Raw genomic sequence first — 19,344 nt, forward strand, 5'->3', positions numbered from 1 at the left:
TATCAGCAGTATTTTTTCAATTACATTTAAATCCAATTCAGTCAATATTCAATAAAAAAATTAATTGATTCAATATATTGTTTATAAAACCAAAAATCAATCACAGAAATCAGTTGAGTCCATTACATTTTTAATTCGATCAATTGATTATTTAATAGGCGGTGGTGATTGATTCTATCATTTCCGTGATTAAAAATTAATACGAACAATTAATTTCGTGATTAAATCAAAAAGGTATATTTTTGCGTGAATATGCCATTCGCTGAACATTTCCTAGGATCGCCGGGTCGGTTTTGATCCGTCTTTGTCTAAAATTTCGTTTAAACAGTTAGATTTGTTTTAGTGTGCATAGTGTAGTGTACCCACTAATATACAATTAAACATATTACAATTTTATTTTAAACAACAGAACTCATTCATGAGTACGAACGCCGACATACGCAAATCATCCACGGCCGGCAGAGCTATAGACATCGACTTCAACGTTATTTGCTTTTGGGTTCTCAGCACGAAATGACATTGACAATGTTTTCAGTCAATAAGCAACTGAGCGAGCGGTCGAAACATTAAAACGTTCTTCAACTATTGCAAATGACCGAGGGCGCTCTCGATCCCAAGTTTAAGCAATCGTCTACATTGCGCCGCGTGTTTTGAGCATGGGTAACGTACAGACCCGCCAATTGGATGCCAAGTGCATACCACAACAACGTCGTGCTAGCATCTATTGGAGCTTTCGCTATTCCAGTATGCGACGTAGCAAAGATGCTCAAACAATGACGGTTTTCAATTCGAAAATGCCAATATCAGAATGGCTGGATTTATTGGATTTGGCAGAGTATGAAAGTAGGCAATGGAATTGAACAAATGAAAAAGTTGTGGTTTGAAAAAAGAAACTAAATCAAATTATTGTTGTAGCCATTTTCCAAAAGTATCCGTGTGTGGAAGATTTACTTGATTTAGATGATGCAGCCCTAAAAGAAATGGGAGTACAAAATATGGAACACCGAAGTAAAATGCTCTCAAGCTTAGTGAGAGTACAGGCCAAACGTCGACAATCAATGAATCTAGAAGGTAGGTCACGAATCAAATGCCACAAAAACACATCAATGTACTAAACCGACTGACTGAGGCTTTATACAATACATGCAAAAATGTTTGATGTGTTATTTCGCTTTGTTTATGAAAATAATTAGTTTAAAAACAGGCCTACACAAAAAATATTTTTAGTGATTTGTAAAGTATTCGGGTTTGAAGCTAGTACCCTATTCGGGTTTTGCATTATTTTCGATACTATTCGTTAATTCAAATCAAATACATTTACACTTATTAGAGAACTCTTCCGCTCGAAACCTACACAAAAAAAAAATCTGATTCAATCACAGAAATGATAGTATCAATTAAAAAATTAATTGAAGGTCAATTAAAAAGTTAATTGATCCAATTAAAAAATTAATTGATATTATTTTTGTGATTGATTTTTGTTTCAATTAAAAAATTTGTTGAATCAATTAAATTTTTAATTGAATATTTTTTAAAACTCAATTAAAATTTTTATTGGAAAAATTTTCGTGAAATTTTTTTGTGTGTAAGTTGAACCATAGACAATAGAATATACACATGTGGTCAAATTAATAAGTGCAGTAGAGTTTTTTTTTATGTTCCGTGGTAAATTGAAAAGCAAAAAAAAATCAACACAAATATTCCTTCATTTGAAAATAATTTTATGACAACCTTACAATTTGGGTAATTGTGTTTATGATTTTCGTTATAAGCTGAAAATCAAATACAAAAATAATTGAAATCACAATTTTTGTATTTGATTCAAGTATTCACTTTTTTCTGTGTATTAACGACATTCATTTAACTTAAAGGTAAATAATTTTCTGGAAAAGACAAGTGAAATGAAAAGCTAATCCAATTAAGGCAAAGTAAGAGTCAAAAATGAATGGACAGAATAATAAGTACATTTTCCAAAATCGTGAAATATACAGGTCCACTTGAATTTTGTTGGTTTAAATTGAACATAATTTTGTTACATTATCAATAACCAGTGCATCCAACTTTATTTTGATAACATTTTATACTCGCTTTGACATACGGCTTACAAGCTTCCGACTGGTTTCATCTAAGTTTTCATTACCATGTAATCTTCACAAAATTCCAAAGTGTTGTTTATTTTTAAAAGTTTCATTCCCAATTCTGTGTTTTAACTCTCCCCAAAGGTTTTCAATAGGTTTAGGGTCTGGTGACTAAGTAGACCAATGTAGAAGGGTTATGTCATTGTCTTGGAACCAATTTTTAATAAAGCGAGAAGTGAGTTTAGGATCGTTGTCTTATTGAAACACCCACCTTAGAGGGATGTTTTCTTCTGCGTACGGCAGCATTGTGTTCTCCAATATATTCCTATATTCGAACAGGTTCCTGATATAATGTTTTCTGGTGAAGCATAGTCTCATCTTACAAATTTTTTTTTGGCATTTGGCATGCACTAATCACCGCCCAATAGATCGTGCAGATATCACATTGCCTATTTCAGCAGACATTTGTCTGGATGATTTGAAAGGATCTTTTTTTTTGGGGCGAGTGACTAAAAGATTATCTCTTTTTCGAAGTGTCTTGCTTGGTTTTCCACGTGTTTTCGCAGAACTCTTTTCTTTCGGGCATTTTAGACACAAAGTAACGATCTTTTAAAAGATTTGACGGTTGTTCAGAGAGATTTTCCCTCAATTCTTAGAGCTAAAAACAGTATTTTCTTTTCTACTACAATGACTTTTTCGGTTCATCTAGTAACTACACACAAAAAATATTTTTCTGATTCAATCACGAAATTAATTGATCCAATTAATTTTTTAATTGAAATGTCTTCAATCACGAAAATGATAGTATCAATCACAGTTTTAATTGGGCATAGAAAAAATCCTTGATTAAAAAATTAATTGATGTCATTAGCAATTTTCAATTAATTTTTTAATTGATTCAATTAAAAATTTAATTGATTTTGAATGCAAACCCCAATTAATTTTTTATTTAAAAAGGTAACTATTTTCAACTACTTTCTGAATTGGCTCAGAGTTTTTATTTTGATTAAGAAATGTTCATCACTTTTTTTAACTGACTTAGTCTTCTGAATTTGATTAAAATGTTAATTCTATCAATTAATTTTTTTAATTAAAAATTTTAAAATTTTCAATCATTGACTTAATTAACCTAATGTTTCTATCTTGATTAAAAAGTTAATTGTATCAATTAATTTATTAATTGAAAAAACATTCAACTTCAATTAACTTTTTAATTGGAAATATTCTGGTGGTAGTTTTTTCCGTGTAATTTTTATTAAAATTGCATTCAATTCATCGCCACTAAAAACATAATAACGAACTTTTTGCAAAATTTAAACATTTTCATATAAAAACGCACAATGTACTTTTTTGCCAACCAAATAGAGCACTTCATCACAAAGAGAACAGAGGGAACAAAAATAATGACATTTTTGATCACATTTGTATATAGATGATCCATCGGTGTGAAAGGATGTTTGACAGTTCCGAAGATTAAGAATAAACGAAGAAAATAAGAGCACGCTTACACGGACGAAAAAGACTGTTTTTCGTATGTTTGGGTATAAACATTATATGTTTGGAACTCAAATTTTTAAACACAATATTTTTGAGTGCAAACATATAATGTTCATAAACTATCATAATATGTTTGGGACATATATGTTAATATGTTAGAACATATTATGTTTGGGACATAAAATGTTTGTAAATATAATATGCTTGGATGCAAACATATATTAATTTAGAAATAGCCCATAAACATATATGTGTTTACAAAGAGAGAGACAAAGTGTATGCTGGAAGTAAAATAATGAAAGTAACCAATTGGCGCATTACAAATATATATACACAAAGAAAATTTTAAAATTTTGATATTGATTCCGAACAAAGAAGCGGAGAATACAAGTAAGGATGCTTTTAAAACACAATTCTCTTTTAAATGGGGTTTTGTGAACTTGACTCTACGAAGCACATTTCAATTTGTCGCTTTTTCAGCTTTTTTTCATATGCTATAAAATGTCCGTTAAAACCAAGACTTCCAGTAGAAATTATGCTATGTTTCAAGTAAAAAAATGTCTTTAAAATAAAGTATTGAAAAACATATCCTATTTTTGAATGATTTTTGCCTTGTAGTCATGATGCAAAAATGCAACAAATTTAAAGACAGTTTCATTAATTTTAAAGAATTTTTCTGAATTATTAAAGTCAAGTTGACCTTAGTCCAAAATTTGTTCTTTCATATTATGATACCCATTTTTAAGTCAAATCACTTAATTATAACGACAACACGACTTCATTGAAAGTATCGACCTCAATGCCCACTTTTATTTTTTCGAAAATAAAAGTGGGCATTGAGTTCGAGTTTTGCCGCTAAAATTATTTCTCATTTTAGCGGCAAAACCAGAATAACATTACAACTTTTTCCGGTAAATTGTATTATAACATGGTGGGGAAAGATCCAAAGCAACAATTGAATAAGTTTATTTTCTTTAAAAGAAATTATTAAAGAACAGTAAAAGGGTAAACATGGCCATTTTAACGAGATAATGCCAATTTATACCGGCCTTAAGAATTAAATTAAGTACAAAATTATTCGTTTATAAAAATTTATATATTTATTTGTATTTATAAATTAATGGTGTTACATGCTAGCAAACAATTGTTCACACCAAAATAAATTTATGTGCTGTTTTAAAATTACTGTTTAGAATTTAAATATAATGTGCTTTTGAATGGTTATCGTTAAACTTAGGATTCGATGAAAACTATTTATATATACTCGACTTCACGTTCTTCTTTTGTAAGAGTTTTTGAATTTCTTCGAAAATTTTAAACTTGTATACAAAAACCTTTATTTGTTACACAATTTTTATTGTTGCAATACAAAAAATAATATTCGATTTCCATTTCGTTTTTATCAAGCACTTTTCTTTTCTGACTTTAAGTCTTTTATAAAACACACTTTACAATTTCGTAGTAAAAATTTAATATAATAGTATGTAGTGCTGAACACCTTTTCGGGAACTTCCGAACGTATCTGGAATATATGTTAAAAAATATATTAAAAAAAATGGTGTTGGTCCCCTGTCACGCAAGGCGGACGACCAACCACTGCTCCACGCTGCCAACAAATGTATGTTTAACAATGTTATGTTGTTAAACAATGTTAAGTTTGCATATTATGTTACGTTGTTAAACAATGTTAAGTTTGCTATATAAATATAACTTATAACGATAATTATCTCTTGATGACCATAACAGCTACGTAGGCCAGTGGTTAGTGTGCTGGCTTACAAACTGTGTGGTCCGCTGTTCGAATCCCCGTCCGGCAAAAGGTAAAATTAAAAAAAAATGTAAAATATAATAATTTCTTCTAAAATGTTTGTATTACAGAAAAAGGTGCTAAAAACTCGTGGAAGTGAGAAAAATGTGGGGGAATATACAATTAGGCAGAAAAAAAATTTGACCACAATCTTCTTTGGGAGAAAATTCTTCTAAGCATATAATATTTTTGGGTTCAAAATGTTTCCAAACATATTATATGTTCACATAAGAACATATAGTTTTTTGGAAGACAACATTATTGAATTTAGATGGAAAAATACAAAATGTTTGGAACTTAGACTACCCAAACATATTATATTGTTTAGACCAATATGCTTTCAAACATATTATATATTGGAAGAAATCAAACATATAAATGTTTGGGCAATACCCTAAAATGTATATGCTTGAAGCAAAATATGTTTGGGAGTATATGTTATAGAAGCGATTTTTAGGGTGTACATTCTCTTTCGTTTTCCTTTTTGTAGTTTGCCAATTTTACACAAAATTAGAACGTGTATGATGCACCAGAGGATTTATAAATAAATAAATATATTAAAAGTTCATATTTGAACAAAAAATTGTGATCAAAACCGCGAAAATACGAAATTTAATTTTGAGCAGCATTGCTCTTTACGGACTACACAAAAGCAAATGCACGAAAATTAATGTTTGGGATTGATTCTTTACGAAAAAATCAAAACGAAATGTCAGAAAATTAATTTTTGGAACTGACACATTTTTTTTAAAGAGACAAGTAGATTATCTATGTATATCTATAGAACCTCGGCTCGAAACCTAAGTTGAACCTCCACACACACGCACAGGAAAAACACGTTTGGACATGGTTACCGCATCCATTTAATAATTATCTAGAGTATGTAATTGTCGCGAAAACCATGTATTTTGTGGTTGTAAACATAATTTTCGAGCAGAGAAAAATGTATGCTGGCAATAAGCATTTAAATGGTTCTCAAATGCCGCAAACATGTTCTATTATTTAAATGATAGAATATGAGACCATTATATGGTTAGGAAAATCATGTACACTGTACCAAAATAGTGTGTGTACAATTATGTGATGTTTGCTTGCACGACATCATAAATACGAATAAACAATGAATTAGTTTATAAATAAATAAAAACAAATAAATATAGTTAATTTTGTGTATTCTTTTCTCAAGTGGCGTCCTTTTTCGACGACGAAAGAAGTTTTTTTTCATAAAGATCAAAACATTTTAGGTTGTGACCATGTTCTTTTAACTGGAAGAAAACATTTTTGATGAATACCATGACATTTTTGATCGTGACCATTGTTTTGAGCCAAACTAAATTATTTTTATCAATATAATAACATTTTAGATGAGGACAATTTTATTTTTCTTAGAACCATTTTCACTGAGCAAACATGGTTGCAGGTGAAAATGTTGCATGGTCGCCGCAAAAGTAGCTCTTATCATATTATTTTGCTCTTCGAATATGATTGTGACAATCATGATTCTTCTCTGCGTGCACATCATTGGACGTATTATTTTAGATGGATTTCTTAACCAAACCGATTTCTATCTACACCGAAAAAAAGTGAAGGAAGAATGAATTACCACGCACGAAAATTGAACTAAATTTTAATCCACATTTTGAGATTTCCTCAAAGCGTTGTTAAAACCAGGAAATTTTATTGCCCTGTTGTACTTTTTAACTGCAGTTCACGAAATTACATCAGCTCATAAAAGCAAAAATTGACTAAAAGTAAAGAAGAAAATCATTGGCGCCAAATCATGACCATTTTAACCATAAAGTAGTTCATTCTTACTATTTTTGGGAATCGTACGAAAATGTTCATTTGGTTTAGTTCATATTGAACTTATGTGTACGGTCATTGAACTTTATACTCACGTTTAGTTCATAAAATTTTTGAGACATACTTAAAAAAAGTAAGATTTCGTTAAGCTGTGGAAAATTTCGATAAAAATAATAAAATTGAACTACAAGCAAATAATTTGTTTCCAATAAAAATAAGTTCAATTTAACGTTAGTTTAACTACCGAAATTTTTTTCTGTGTATTTTCGATTTTATACTGTGTTCTAACTGGCCTTCTCGATCTCCTTAACCTACCGAATTAAAACTAAAAATTACACTAGTTTACAATAAAAATTGTTTTCATGTACACTTGATGAGAGTCAACTTTTTTTATGTATTTTGATCTGCTGAATTCGAAAAATTTTTTATGGAACAGTTATTGAGATATCCCGTTATTTTTAGTTTTTCGCTCTTTTTCACTAATATCGTCGTTTGTACTTAAATGAAAGGTATTAAGATGACGAATAATCGTTTATAATTGGATCTGTTATAAGTTACGTGGTTCAAAAAATATCGATGCGAAAAGGCCAAATTTTCAAAAAAATCGTATTTTACAATGGACCTTTTCCGCTAGAAAAGTATAAACCATTAAAAAAATCTCTTTATGGTCATATAGATGATACTCTAACGTAAGTAATTACACCAACTACTCGGATGAAAAAGACTGTTTTTCATATGTTTGGCTATAAACATTATATGTTTGGAACACAAATTTTTAAACACAATATTTTTGAGTGCAAGCATACAATGTTCATAAACTAGCATAACATGTTTGGGACATATATGTTAATATGTTAGAACATATTATGTTTGGGACATAAAATGTTTGTAAATATAATTGCTTGGATGCAAACATATATTAATTTAGAAATAGCCTATAAACATATATGTGTTTAGTAGCTTGGAGCGCTATTTAACAGGGAGCGATATTGAATTAAGTTGGTGGTTGTTGCTTGTTATTACAAAATTAACATTTTATTTTTCCTTGGGCAATTGATCAGCTACTTCTTTGATCCTTACAAACTGTGTGGTCCGCTGTTCGAATCCCCGTCCGGCAAAAGGTAAAATTAGATTAAAAAAAAAATAATCCAATTGAATAATTTCTTCTACAATGTTTGTATTACAGAAAAAGTGCTAAGAACTAAAAAATCTCGTGGAAGTGAGAAAGATGTGGGGGAATATACAATTGGGCAGAAACAAAATTATGAGCATTCAGGTCGAAAACCTATGTTGTTAGCACCTATATTACCTGTTTATTTTCATAATTCATTATGATTGTAAATATATAAATAAATAAATAAAATTTTGAGCACAATATTGTTTGGGAGAATTTTTTTAAGCATATAATATTTTTGGGTGCAAAATGCTTCCAAACATATTATATGTTCACATAATAACATATTGTTTTTTGGAAGACAACATTATTGAATTTGGATGCAAAAATACAAAATGTTTGGAACTTAGACTACCCAAACATATATTGTTTAGACCAATATGCTTTCAAACATATTATATATTGGAAGAGATCAAACATATAAATGTTTGGGCAATACCCAAAAATGTATATGCTTTAAGCAAAATATGTTTGGGAGTATATGTTACAGAAGCGATTTTTTGTGAGCGTGTAGAAGAAAAATGACAAAGTTGACAAAAATATTACTCGGCCACACAAAAATGCATTTTTGTTTGGCCGAGTGGCATTTTAGTGTGGTAGAGTGGCTCATATTAGCATGATTTGACATCGGATTTGTTCACTCAATTGCTTATAACTTTGTCATTTTTCTGGCGTATTTCATCTAGTTTTTCCAATGGTTTGTACTTTTCTTTACTTTTTTGAAAGTTTGCCTTTTTTGCATCGATATTTTTTTGAACCACTTAACCAATCACAGATCCAATTAAACACGATTATTCGTTCTTTCATTAAAAACGATATAATCGGACCTTTCTAACTCGAGATGTAATTTGTTTAGTCAAAAAAAGCGAAAAACTAAAAAAAACGGGATATCTCATAAACAGTTCCATAACAAAATTTTAAACATTTTTTTCGAATTCAGCAGATCAAAAGACATAAGAAAAGCCGACTCTCATGAAGTGTACATTTTCAGTGTAAACTAGTGTTATCTAAACTAAAAACTGTAAATTTCTTGTTGATCTAGTACACATTTCCTACGGCAAGAAAAATATTAATATTTGCAAAGGGTGATTTTTAAGAACTATAGGAAAATTAAAAAACGACATATTCTTTTCAACATTTCGCCCGATATCTCACGAATTAATACTTCGCTGTTGTCTTTCAATACGTCATTTGAAGCGGACTTATCTATATTATAAGGATTATTCTTCTTTTTTTCCTTTTTATTAAAACTTCCGTTTTATGTAGTTGTTAGTAACAGAATGACATTTTCTTTTTTTTTATTTTCAATAAATTGTAAAATAATTTCCTTGGCTTGTTTTTCCAAAAATAATATTTAAAGTATTTTTATTATACAAAGTGCCTACAATATAGACATTGGCTTTAACATAGCCGCCAATTGACCGCAACGGAACGTGAACTAACTAATTGCTACACTCAAAAAAACAGTGAACTCTCTATTTCACTAAAGCCAATTTAACTTTATTTTAGTTCATCGAATTATTATGTTTGGAAAAAGTTTTCTTCACTCTTAATAATTTTTTGCGTACGTTAGTTAAATTAACTAAACATTGGGAAAAAATTATACACAAATTAAGCATAAAGTTTTACTAAATTCATATTTCTCACAAAGTAGTTCATTATTTCTTTAAATTTGTAAATTTTACTAAAAATGCGTCCATCATGAACTTCGTATGTTACTTTAGACATTCTTGCAATTTGCAACTCCAATTTTTCCTTCAAACTACAAAAGTTTCTTCAACAAGTGAAAACAATTATTTATGTCTAATAATTTTTATTGAATTTGTCGAAAAATATTTATTTATTTTTGTGATATCGGCGTGATGCCAGCGTTTGTAATACTGTTTAGTTAAAATTTTTAAAAATTTTCAAAATTTTCTAAAATTAACCCAAAGTTTTGTTCCTGGTGGGTTCACTGTTTTTTCAGTGTACGCATGCTGTTTGTCATATGGCACCGTCTTGTTGAAACCACATGTCATGCAAATCAAGCTCTTGTATTTTTGGGGGAAACTTGGATATCATCGCAAGCTCGCCATTCACAGTTCCGTTACGATTCAAATCATGTTTGAAGAAGTAAAATTCAATGATGCCCAAATTCTGCCGACCCAAATTCTGATTTTTTCTAGATGCATTGGTACCATTTGCAATGCTTCTGGCTAATTTTCCCCCTAAAAGCGAAAGTTCTGCTTATTTGCTTATCCATTGAACCACAAATGAGCGCCGTCGCTGAAAACAATTTTTCGAATATCCTTCCTAGAGTCTATTGACCTAAAAGTTCTGCGTTGCGATAGGTTGTTGGGCTTCAATTCTTGCACCAGCTGTATTTTGAAAGATTTCACATCTAAATCCTTTTTCAAAATTCCCCACGTTGTTGCGAACGGCGACAAATCAATGATTGATAGGTTAGGTATAGTAGCTGCCCGATATTTTAGACTCACTGTTGATCACTAACATACACAACAAAAAATAATTTTTTTCTGTTTCAATAACGAAAGTAATTGATCTAATTAATGTTTTAATTGAAATGTCTTCAGTCACAGAAATGATAGTAACAAATGAAAAATTAATTGAAAGTCAATTAAAAAATTAATTGATACTATTAAGTTTTGTTATTGACTTTTGTTTCAATTAAAAAATAAATCAATTAAATTTTTAATTGAATATGTTTTAAAACTCAATTAAGATGTTAATTGGAAAACTTTTCGTGAAATTGTTTTCTGTGTATTCAGTCATTGTAGTACCACAGGTGGTAATATTCTCTCTTATCAATTAGTGCTGCCCGATTCTATGTTATGTTAAGATCACTGACCCCTTTCTTATATCCGTGTCCGAACGGCGTTTCACATTAGATCCTCTCTGAAATATCAACAGCATTATTAAGACGGAATAACTACCGTTGGTCGGGACTGGAATTGTATGCAAGGCGGGCGTGTAGCCACCGCAGTGCAATGGCTAGCACAACGGTGGCTTCATTTCCAACCAATAGCTCATAGAAAAACAGTAGATATTGGCATATTCGTAGACTGCGAACTACGCAGGCTAAGAACCAATGCCACTAAAATCAAAAATCGAATTGAAGATTCAGATTCAGCACTGTGTACCTGGCCCAATTCCAATTTGTCTTTAGAGATATAAAGTCCAGCCCCTATCATCTATATCACTCCCTCCACTACAATAGTGGCAACGCGGTATTTTATTTGAGAATTTTTGCCACTAAGAACTCTATTAAACTTGTTTGCGGATTAATTTTAGATGGTCCAGATTTTCTTGATATCTTCGCAACCACTGCAGATCTCGTATCGGTCATTCGTTGTCTAAGAGCCTTCTCAGGCAGTAAGAGCAAGAGGTTTACCAACAGAGTTTAGTTCCCCAAGATTCGAAAACGGTGTCACACTTAAGTGTAGACAAATAAATTTGTTGAGTACTTATTAGAAAACTAGCCGGTCAGATATGAATTATGAAGCCAAAGTATTGGCACACAGTGTTACTGTGTCGCAGACGAAGAACATATAGAGATGCTAAAAAGTTACACTCTGAGCTAATACAGTGTACCTTCTTATTAACTGTCAGCTCCATGTTTATGTGGAGATCAGTATTTTCTCTATACGAGTAGTTAATTAAGTACGTCGAAGTAATACTACCCGGTTTGTTTTTACACTAATCATCAACAGTTTGTGAATAGACATGTATTTTCCGGGATCCCGATATGGGTCAGCCAACAGACATCTGAGCAGGATGTATGTTATAAATGCATGGTAGTATCGGTAGCTAAATAGGATCACAAACTAAATAAATAACTAAAGTCATAAATCATTTCTTTCGCAAAAGTATCCACACATTTCATGTGTATAATAAGAGCGCATTTTGTATTAATCGATCTATTCATTATCAATCCAACCTAACACAAAGCCATACGAACTGTTTATCTAATTCCAGATAAACCTAATCGTTTCATTGTTTTCATTTCAGCTTCAATCAATAACAACAGCACACTACAGCTGAAACGTAAAAACTCCTGTCCGGCGATTCGTATGTCACGTGGTAGCACAACTAATTCCGATTCGCAAGATTTGTCTATTTTTAGGAACACCTCATACCGCAGTTATCCGAAAGTAAATAGTCCAGTCGAAAAGAAACGTTTCACTTTTGGACAATCCGATATCATGTAAGTAAAGTTATATGGATGTATACACACACACAACAATATTTTTTATATTTTACAAATTGATTATTTCTAAAACTGGTTGACGACTTTTATAGGAAGTGAAAATAATTGCAGAAGATACACTTCTTTGAATTCCGAAATAGGTCCGTATATACACCAGCAAAGATGCTCAATTGTCTGTAGTCTAAGTATTGTGGTATTTATTCCCAAAGCCAAAGAAACGGATAGTTGAAGTATTGATAACTTTAAGACACAATCTTCTTTTATCTTTATTATTTTCGAGAAAACAACATTTTGGCGACAAAAAATTGCATGTTCATCGTCCAAAAATAAAATTTTTCTCTTAAAACACGTTTGGGACGATCAAATTCCTTGTAGATAATCCCAACAAAAACTCTTATTACCCGGTAATCTTGTAGGTAAGCCTATTTAAAAATTAATAACCACTTATTAATTGGCATCGCTCCGAATTACATTTATATACGCATGTCCTAGGAGCAAAGTACTTCTCCCCAGGCATACTTTCGGCCATGAAATAAGTAGTGTTTTTAAAGCATATAATCACCTAATATGTAATCACTTATTCGTAGATACACCAGAGCTTGCAAAATAGCCCCTTATTCAGGCAACCCCAAATCTCGAAAACATTGATTTCTATCGCCGATTACAATGGATCAAAATGTAGCGAGTAATGCTGTAATAGGAGCACTACTTGAATAGAAACGAATATTGTATAAATAAACAAAAAATCTAATAAATCATCTAAATAAGATTACATGCAAATTAATTTCACACTTAAAATAGAAATAAATGTAGGTTGTTTAAGAGAGTTGGATTCGTGAATTACGTTATAATATATCCAATAGCCAATTCACATTAGTTTCTAAATCTACTAAAAGTGGATTTTAAGCTCCTTTTTTATAAGGCAAATGGCATTTGAAATCTAGTTTAAGTGCATTTTAGAAGTGTAATGTGAATGAGGTATTAGAAAGCATTTATTTAAAACATAATATGATATTTAAAACACAATTACTATGAATTATTTGTGATAAAAATTTCTTAACGGAAAAATAATCAGCATTAACGTTACATTACATATTCTTTTTGATTTTTTAAGTAAATGCTCAATTATGTGAATAATTATACCTAATGGTACCATCATTTATTCTATTTTATTAAGTCATTAACAGCCAACTGCCTAAAAATTTGAAAATAACAAATCAAAAATTACCGAGAAGTATTTATTTTTGTCATTACAAGTTAGTCATTATAACTCACCGCAATGTAATGCAACGTGTAATGACAGCTATACTCCTGGTAATGCCAATTGTAATGAGATGTGGTTACCTAGTTTTTGCTGGGATATAATATTTTCGAATGAAACACTTCATACAGCGTAGTATTACCTTTAGATTTTATTAATTAACGATGGTAGTGGGAAGGAATGTAAATGTATAAGCTCAGATATTGTATAACATAGATTTTCAGAAACTACAACTCACGGATTTTATTTTGATACAAACAACACAAAATTCTTCATTGAAATGCTATTGTAAATTTAAGAAATAAATTACACGATTGGCTGCAGTAATTTTTGTATCCCTTATTCTTACCATTGCCACGCTTTTAACAATTCATCATAAGAGCTATTGTTCAATTGAAGAATCAAAAATACAACGGTCATTCACATTCTTGACAATTCATTGAGATGTAAGAGCGAAGCCGCTGGAAGAATAAACGGCGATGCCCGCACAAAATTGTGATGAAGGCAGTAAACACACCCCACAGGATTTGTTGATGGTATCGATGATGAAAAGTCATAACAATAGAATTGCGCATGCCTGAGAGAAAACTACGAAATTTCATTCTCCCTTATACCTATTGTCTCTCTCGCTCTCTTCATCCAAAAGGTTTGGCTCTCATCTGCTTACATACATTTTGTTTTCATCCGGCAAAAATGCAGTCAGAATGCCTCCAAGAGGGTTGTAATCTACTCCAGAGCATGCAGCATTCGTCCATAAGTAAGACAACCGTTTCCTACGAGGGTTGTTTATACAATACCGAAGAAAGTATATTTGAAGTGCTAATTTCAATACTACGTTCTCGTCTTATTAAAATTCGAAAATCGCACAAAAGAGATTTCGTTTATAATGTTTATGACGTTTCAACATTTTTACTCTTTTCTTTAGTAGAGAGTAATTCGGAACAGTTCGAACTTTTTTAATCGATTTCAATATGAATTGTTATTAAATAATCACAAATGTTTCTTATTCATGATTATTCATTTGAGATTTAATTTAAAAGAGTCTGTCTGAAATAGAGTATTACTAGATTCGAAAGCGGTGGATTATCCCACCTCAGTAATGCTGGTGACATTTCTGAAGGTTTCAAAGCTTCTCTAAGTGGTTTCACTGTAATGTGGAACGCCGTTCGGTCTCGGCTATAAAAAGGAGGTTCTTTGTCGTTGAGCTTAACATGGAATCGGGCACCACTCAGTGATGAGAGAGAAGTCCACCACTAGTGTTGGGCATTATAGTTCAGTGTAGTGATCGCTCACTTCAGCTCTTTTCCGATCAACGAACTAGTTCGGTCAGTTAGTTCATTTTCGGTTATTGACCGGTTCATTTCAACTTACTTTGTTGCTTTCTTCCAGTTCAACATAAATGAAACACATTAGCCTTGCGTTGATTTATTCATCCCAAAAACCACATGCGAAAAGAATCCCGGACAGCTTATGTGCAAAAAAGATCGATATGAGCGTAAAGGCAGAAAATTGTCCAATTATTACGAAAGCGAAAATAACTGAGTGAACAAACTGATAAAATGTGCTTAGTTAGCTAAACTGACATGGTGAACGGAAAAGAACAATAGATGTGAACTAGTTCAGCTCGCTCATTTCAGTGAACCGTTCAATTGAACTAGTTCGTTCGCAAACTACCCAACTCTATCCACTGCTGTGGTATCACAATGAATAGTCTAAGTGAGTCTGATACATCGGGCTGTCACCTCTTTCCTCTGTTGGTTACGCTACACTTGTAGTTTGTCAATGCATGGTTTTAAGCTTAAATCAAAACAATAACAAACAAAACGAAAAATTTATTTGTTTGATTAAAAACAAAACGAAAATATTTATTTCATAAAAAACAAAAAGTTAAAATACACATTTTTCAGATTCAATCAAAAAAAATTGATCGAATCAATCTATTTAATTGAAATGTCTTCAATCACGAAAATGATCACAGTTTTAATTGAGAATCAAAAAAATACTTAACTAAAAATTAACATTATTGATTTCATTAGCAAATATCAATTAATTTTTTAATTGATTCCATTAAATTTTTAATTGATGTTGATTGCAAAATTCAATTAATTTCTGAATTAAAAACGAAACTATTATTAAACGCTATACTATATTTCAATCACTTTCTATAACTATTTTGAATCCTTTTTAATTTAATTTAAATATTTATATAAATTAATTTTTTTAATTGAAAATTTAAAAAAATTTCAATCATTGACTTAATTGGATTAATGTTTCTAGTTTGATTAAAAAAATTAAAAGTACCAATTAAATTTTTAATTGAAAAATTTATCGCCTTCAATCAACGTTTTAATTGGGAATATTTTGGTGATATATTTTCTGTGTTCGATAACAAAAGCATAACGAATAAAAATAATTTTAAGGCGAAAATCATTTTTATACAAAATAATTTTTCAAATATATAGTTACTAATACAGTAAATATATAGTTTCTAATGCATTTGGGTGGATTTTTCAATTTTTTGGAGATTAAAGTCCTTTTCGCCCTAGGACGCATATTTAAGGAGATATGGCCAAAACAAATTGTTCATATAAAAATTTTAAATTTTTTAGAATTTGGGCGGATTTTAATTTTTTTTGGGGGGTGGTCACGAATTAAAGTCCTTTTCGCTCTATGACGCTTAGTTTAGGAGATATGGGCAAAACAAGTTTTTCATATAAAAATTTCAACTTTTTTAGAATTTGGGCGGATTTTAATTTTTTTTTGGGGTGGTCACGAATTAAAGTCCTTTTCGCTCTATGACGCTTAGTTTAGGAGATATGGGCAAAACAAGTTTTTCATATAAAAATTTTAAAATTTTTAGGATTTGGGTGGATGTTTCATTTTTTTGGGGGTGGTCACGAATTAAAGTCCTTTTCGCTCTAGGACGCATATTTAAGGAGATATGGCCAAAACAATAACAAAAAAACTATATATTGGTTAGGGTATAATAACATTGATCTGCAAAAATGTGCCTTCAAGACAGATTTTAGACCCCATAAAAAATGTACAGATCGGCTCACAATCACCTCCTGAGTCGACCTAGCCGTTGGTGTCCGTCCGTCTGTCATTGTATTTGTTGTATGCAGGATTCCGTTCGCAATTGATAAATGGATGAATACTACCTTCATTATGCATTATTTGTACTTTTATGTATTTCGTATTTCTTATTTATTTTCCATTACAGCATTTTCTTTACTGTCATCTCAAATTTACACAAGAAGATCGGTCAAGTCAAATACAGTCCACTAAAGAAAATAAACTCCGCTGTCATCCTTTCGAAAGGTTTATGTTGGGGTTTAGAGACAAGTTCACAATTATTAAATTTGTAAAAAATCGGATAAAATTTAAATATAGCCCGGGTTGCCGAAATTTGGATATATATATAATATCCTTATTTATTATCCGATCTTACTCAAATCTCATATATCTAATTTTTAAACGGAGCTAAATAATAACCTAATTTTTCGCTTTCATAATTTTTGATTTATTTTAGTTACATGAGCTGAAAAAGGGGGAAAATACACAATGCACTGAAAAAACAATGAACCCACCAGGAAGAAAACTTTTGATTAATTTTAGAAAATTTTGAATATTTTTAGAAATTTTTAACTAAACAGTATTACAAGCGCTGGCATCGCGCCGATTTCACAAAAATAAGTAAATATTTTTCGACAAATTCAAGAAAATTTATTAGGCATAAACAATTTTTTTCACCTTTTAAAGAAGATTTTGTAGTTTGAAGGAAAAAATTGGAGTTCAAATTTGCAAGAATGTCTTTAGTGACATACGAAGTTCACAATGGACGCTTTTGTAGTAAAATTTACAAATTTGAAGAAATAATGAACTATTTTATGACAAATACGAATTTAGTAAATCTCTATCCTTAACTTGTGTATAATTTTTTTCCGTCTTTTAGTTCATTTAACTAACGTACGCAAAAAATTATTAGAGCAAATGAAACTTTCACCAAATATAATAAGTTCATGAACTAAAATATAGTTAAATTGGCTTTAGTGAAATAGTGAGTTCACTTTTTTTTGAGTGTGAAACTCAAATAGTTGAAAATGTTGTATGGCATTTTGACAAATTCTAACTCCATTTTTTTCTTCAAAATCCAAAATTTTCCTTAACTAGTAAAAATATAAAATATGTCTTACAAACTTTCTTGAATTTCTCCAAAAATATTTACTTATCTATATCATATCGGCGATTGTAATATACACTCAAAAAAGTGATTCCTCTATTTCACTAAAGCCAATTTAACTTTATTGTAGTTCATGGAATTATTATGTTTGGAGAAAGTCTAATATTATGCACAAATATGTTAAAGCATAAAAATTTACTAAATTCGTACTTCTCACAAAATAGTTCATTATTTATTTAAATTTGTAAATTTTATTACAAATGAACTTCGAATGGCACTAATGACATGTTTGCAATTTTAAACTCCTATTTTTTCTTTAAACTACAAAATTTTCTTTAACAAGCGAAAAAAAATTAATTATGTCTAATAAATTTTCTTGAATTTATCGAAAAATATTTACTTATTTTTTGATATCGACGTGATGTAAAATTTTCTATTATATAATCTAAATTTTCTAAGATTGACCAAGATTTTCCTTTCTGGTACGTTCACTTTTTATTGAGAGTATTGAAGATTTTCAACTTTGGTAAATCGAGAAAAATCTTTTAAAGCAAGTTTGTAGAAATACTTTTATTAAAATTATGTTTTCAAAGAAATTAGCCCTTAGCATGGTGTACATTTTATGTTTCTCTGTCTAATAAACTAACACATCGACACAATTTTCTACATCTACCCTCGTAGATTTTTCAATATTTATGCCTTTGTTATTGGGGAGTGTATCCAGTTGATGTTGAAAGCGGTTAGTTAGAAAACCAAAATAAAATATCTACTACCAGCCTTTGTGTCTCTTTGGCACAGGCAAAAAACTCAGATTGAAAATGCACGTCCAGGAGTATACAAGTCCTGAGCGTGTATCATCGGTGTATGTGCGAGTGATTGTGCAGAAAGGACCTTACCACCATCGAATAGGATAAAAGAGTAACAATAGATGAAACGACATTTGAAGTGGAAGAGAACCGGAGAAACATAAAAGAAACAGAAATTTTCTTGGGCTGGGCCGGGCGTGAAAAATTATTAATAACTTAAAAGAAATAAAAAATTATTGTAATAATAATGAATCTACATTGAAAATAGTAAGTTTCGAAAAGCTCCAATGGAAATTAAGAAATTTGTATTGTTAAGCCTGAGAAGAACACAAATTGAAAATTGTGAACCCTTACAAGGGCAGTGAACTGAATATGTGAACCATTTCTATTGAGAAAATAAAATAAATTGTGAAAATTTTAGCCCCAAAAAGAGTTTTTTAAATCATATTTAAAAGAAAAATTGCATTTCAAGTGAACTTAATATCAAACAAAAAAATAGAGTTATATGTATATATTCATTTGTGGAAA

The 19,344-nt window shown here is 30.5% G+C and overlaps 1 protein-coding gene across 3 annotated transcripts in view; it reads left to right on the forward strand.

Moving 5' to 3' along the window:
• The first annotated feature begins 546 nt into the window (after positions 1–546).
• The window catches only part of LOC142225476 (breast cancer anti-estrogen resistance protein 3 homolog), a 51,940-nt gene continuing 33,142 nt past the window's right edge, over positions 547–19,344 (forward strand). For 2 of the 3 annotated variants that reach the window (XM_075295245.1, XM_075295244.1), the window contains exons 1-3: positions 547–843; positions 916–1,071; positions 12,368–12,563. In XM_075295245.1, the coding sequence (XP_075151360.1) occupies positions 657–843; positions 916–1,071; positions 12,368–12,563 (539 nt within the window). In that variant the 5' untranslated portion in view covers positions 547–656. Of the gene's footprint in view, positions 844–915; positions 1,072–12,367; positions 12,564–18,824; positions 19,084–19,344 lie in introns of those variants that run through there. The other variant, XM_075295246.1, reaches the window with a different exon arrangement.

The sequence above is a fragment of the Haematobia irritans genome, chromosome 2 (assembly GCF_050003625.1).
Source record: "Haematobia irritans isolate KBUSLIRL chromosome 2, ASM5000362v1, whole genome shotgun sequence".
Classification (NCBI taxonomy): Eukaryota; Metazoa; Arthropoda; class Insecta; order Diptera; family Muscidae; genus Haematobia; species Haematobia irritans.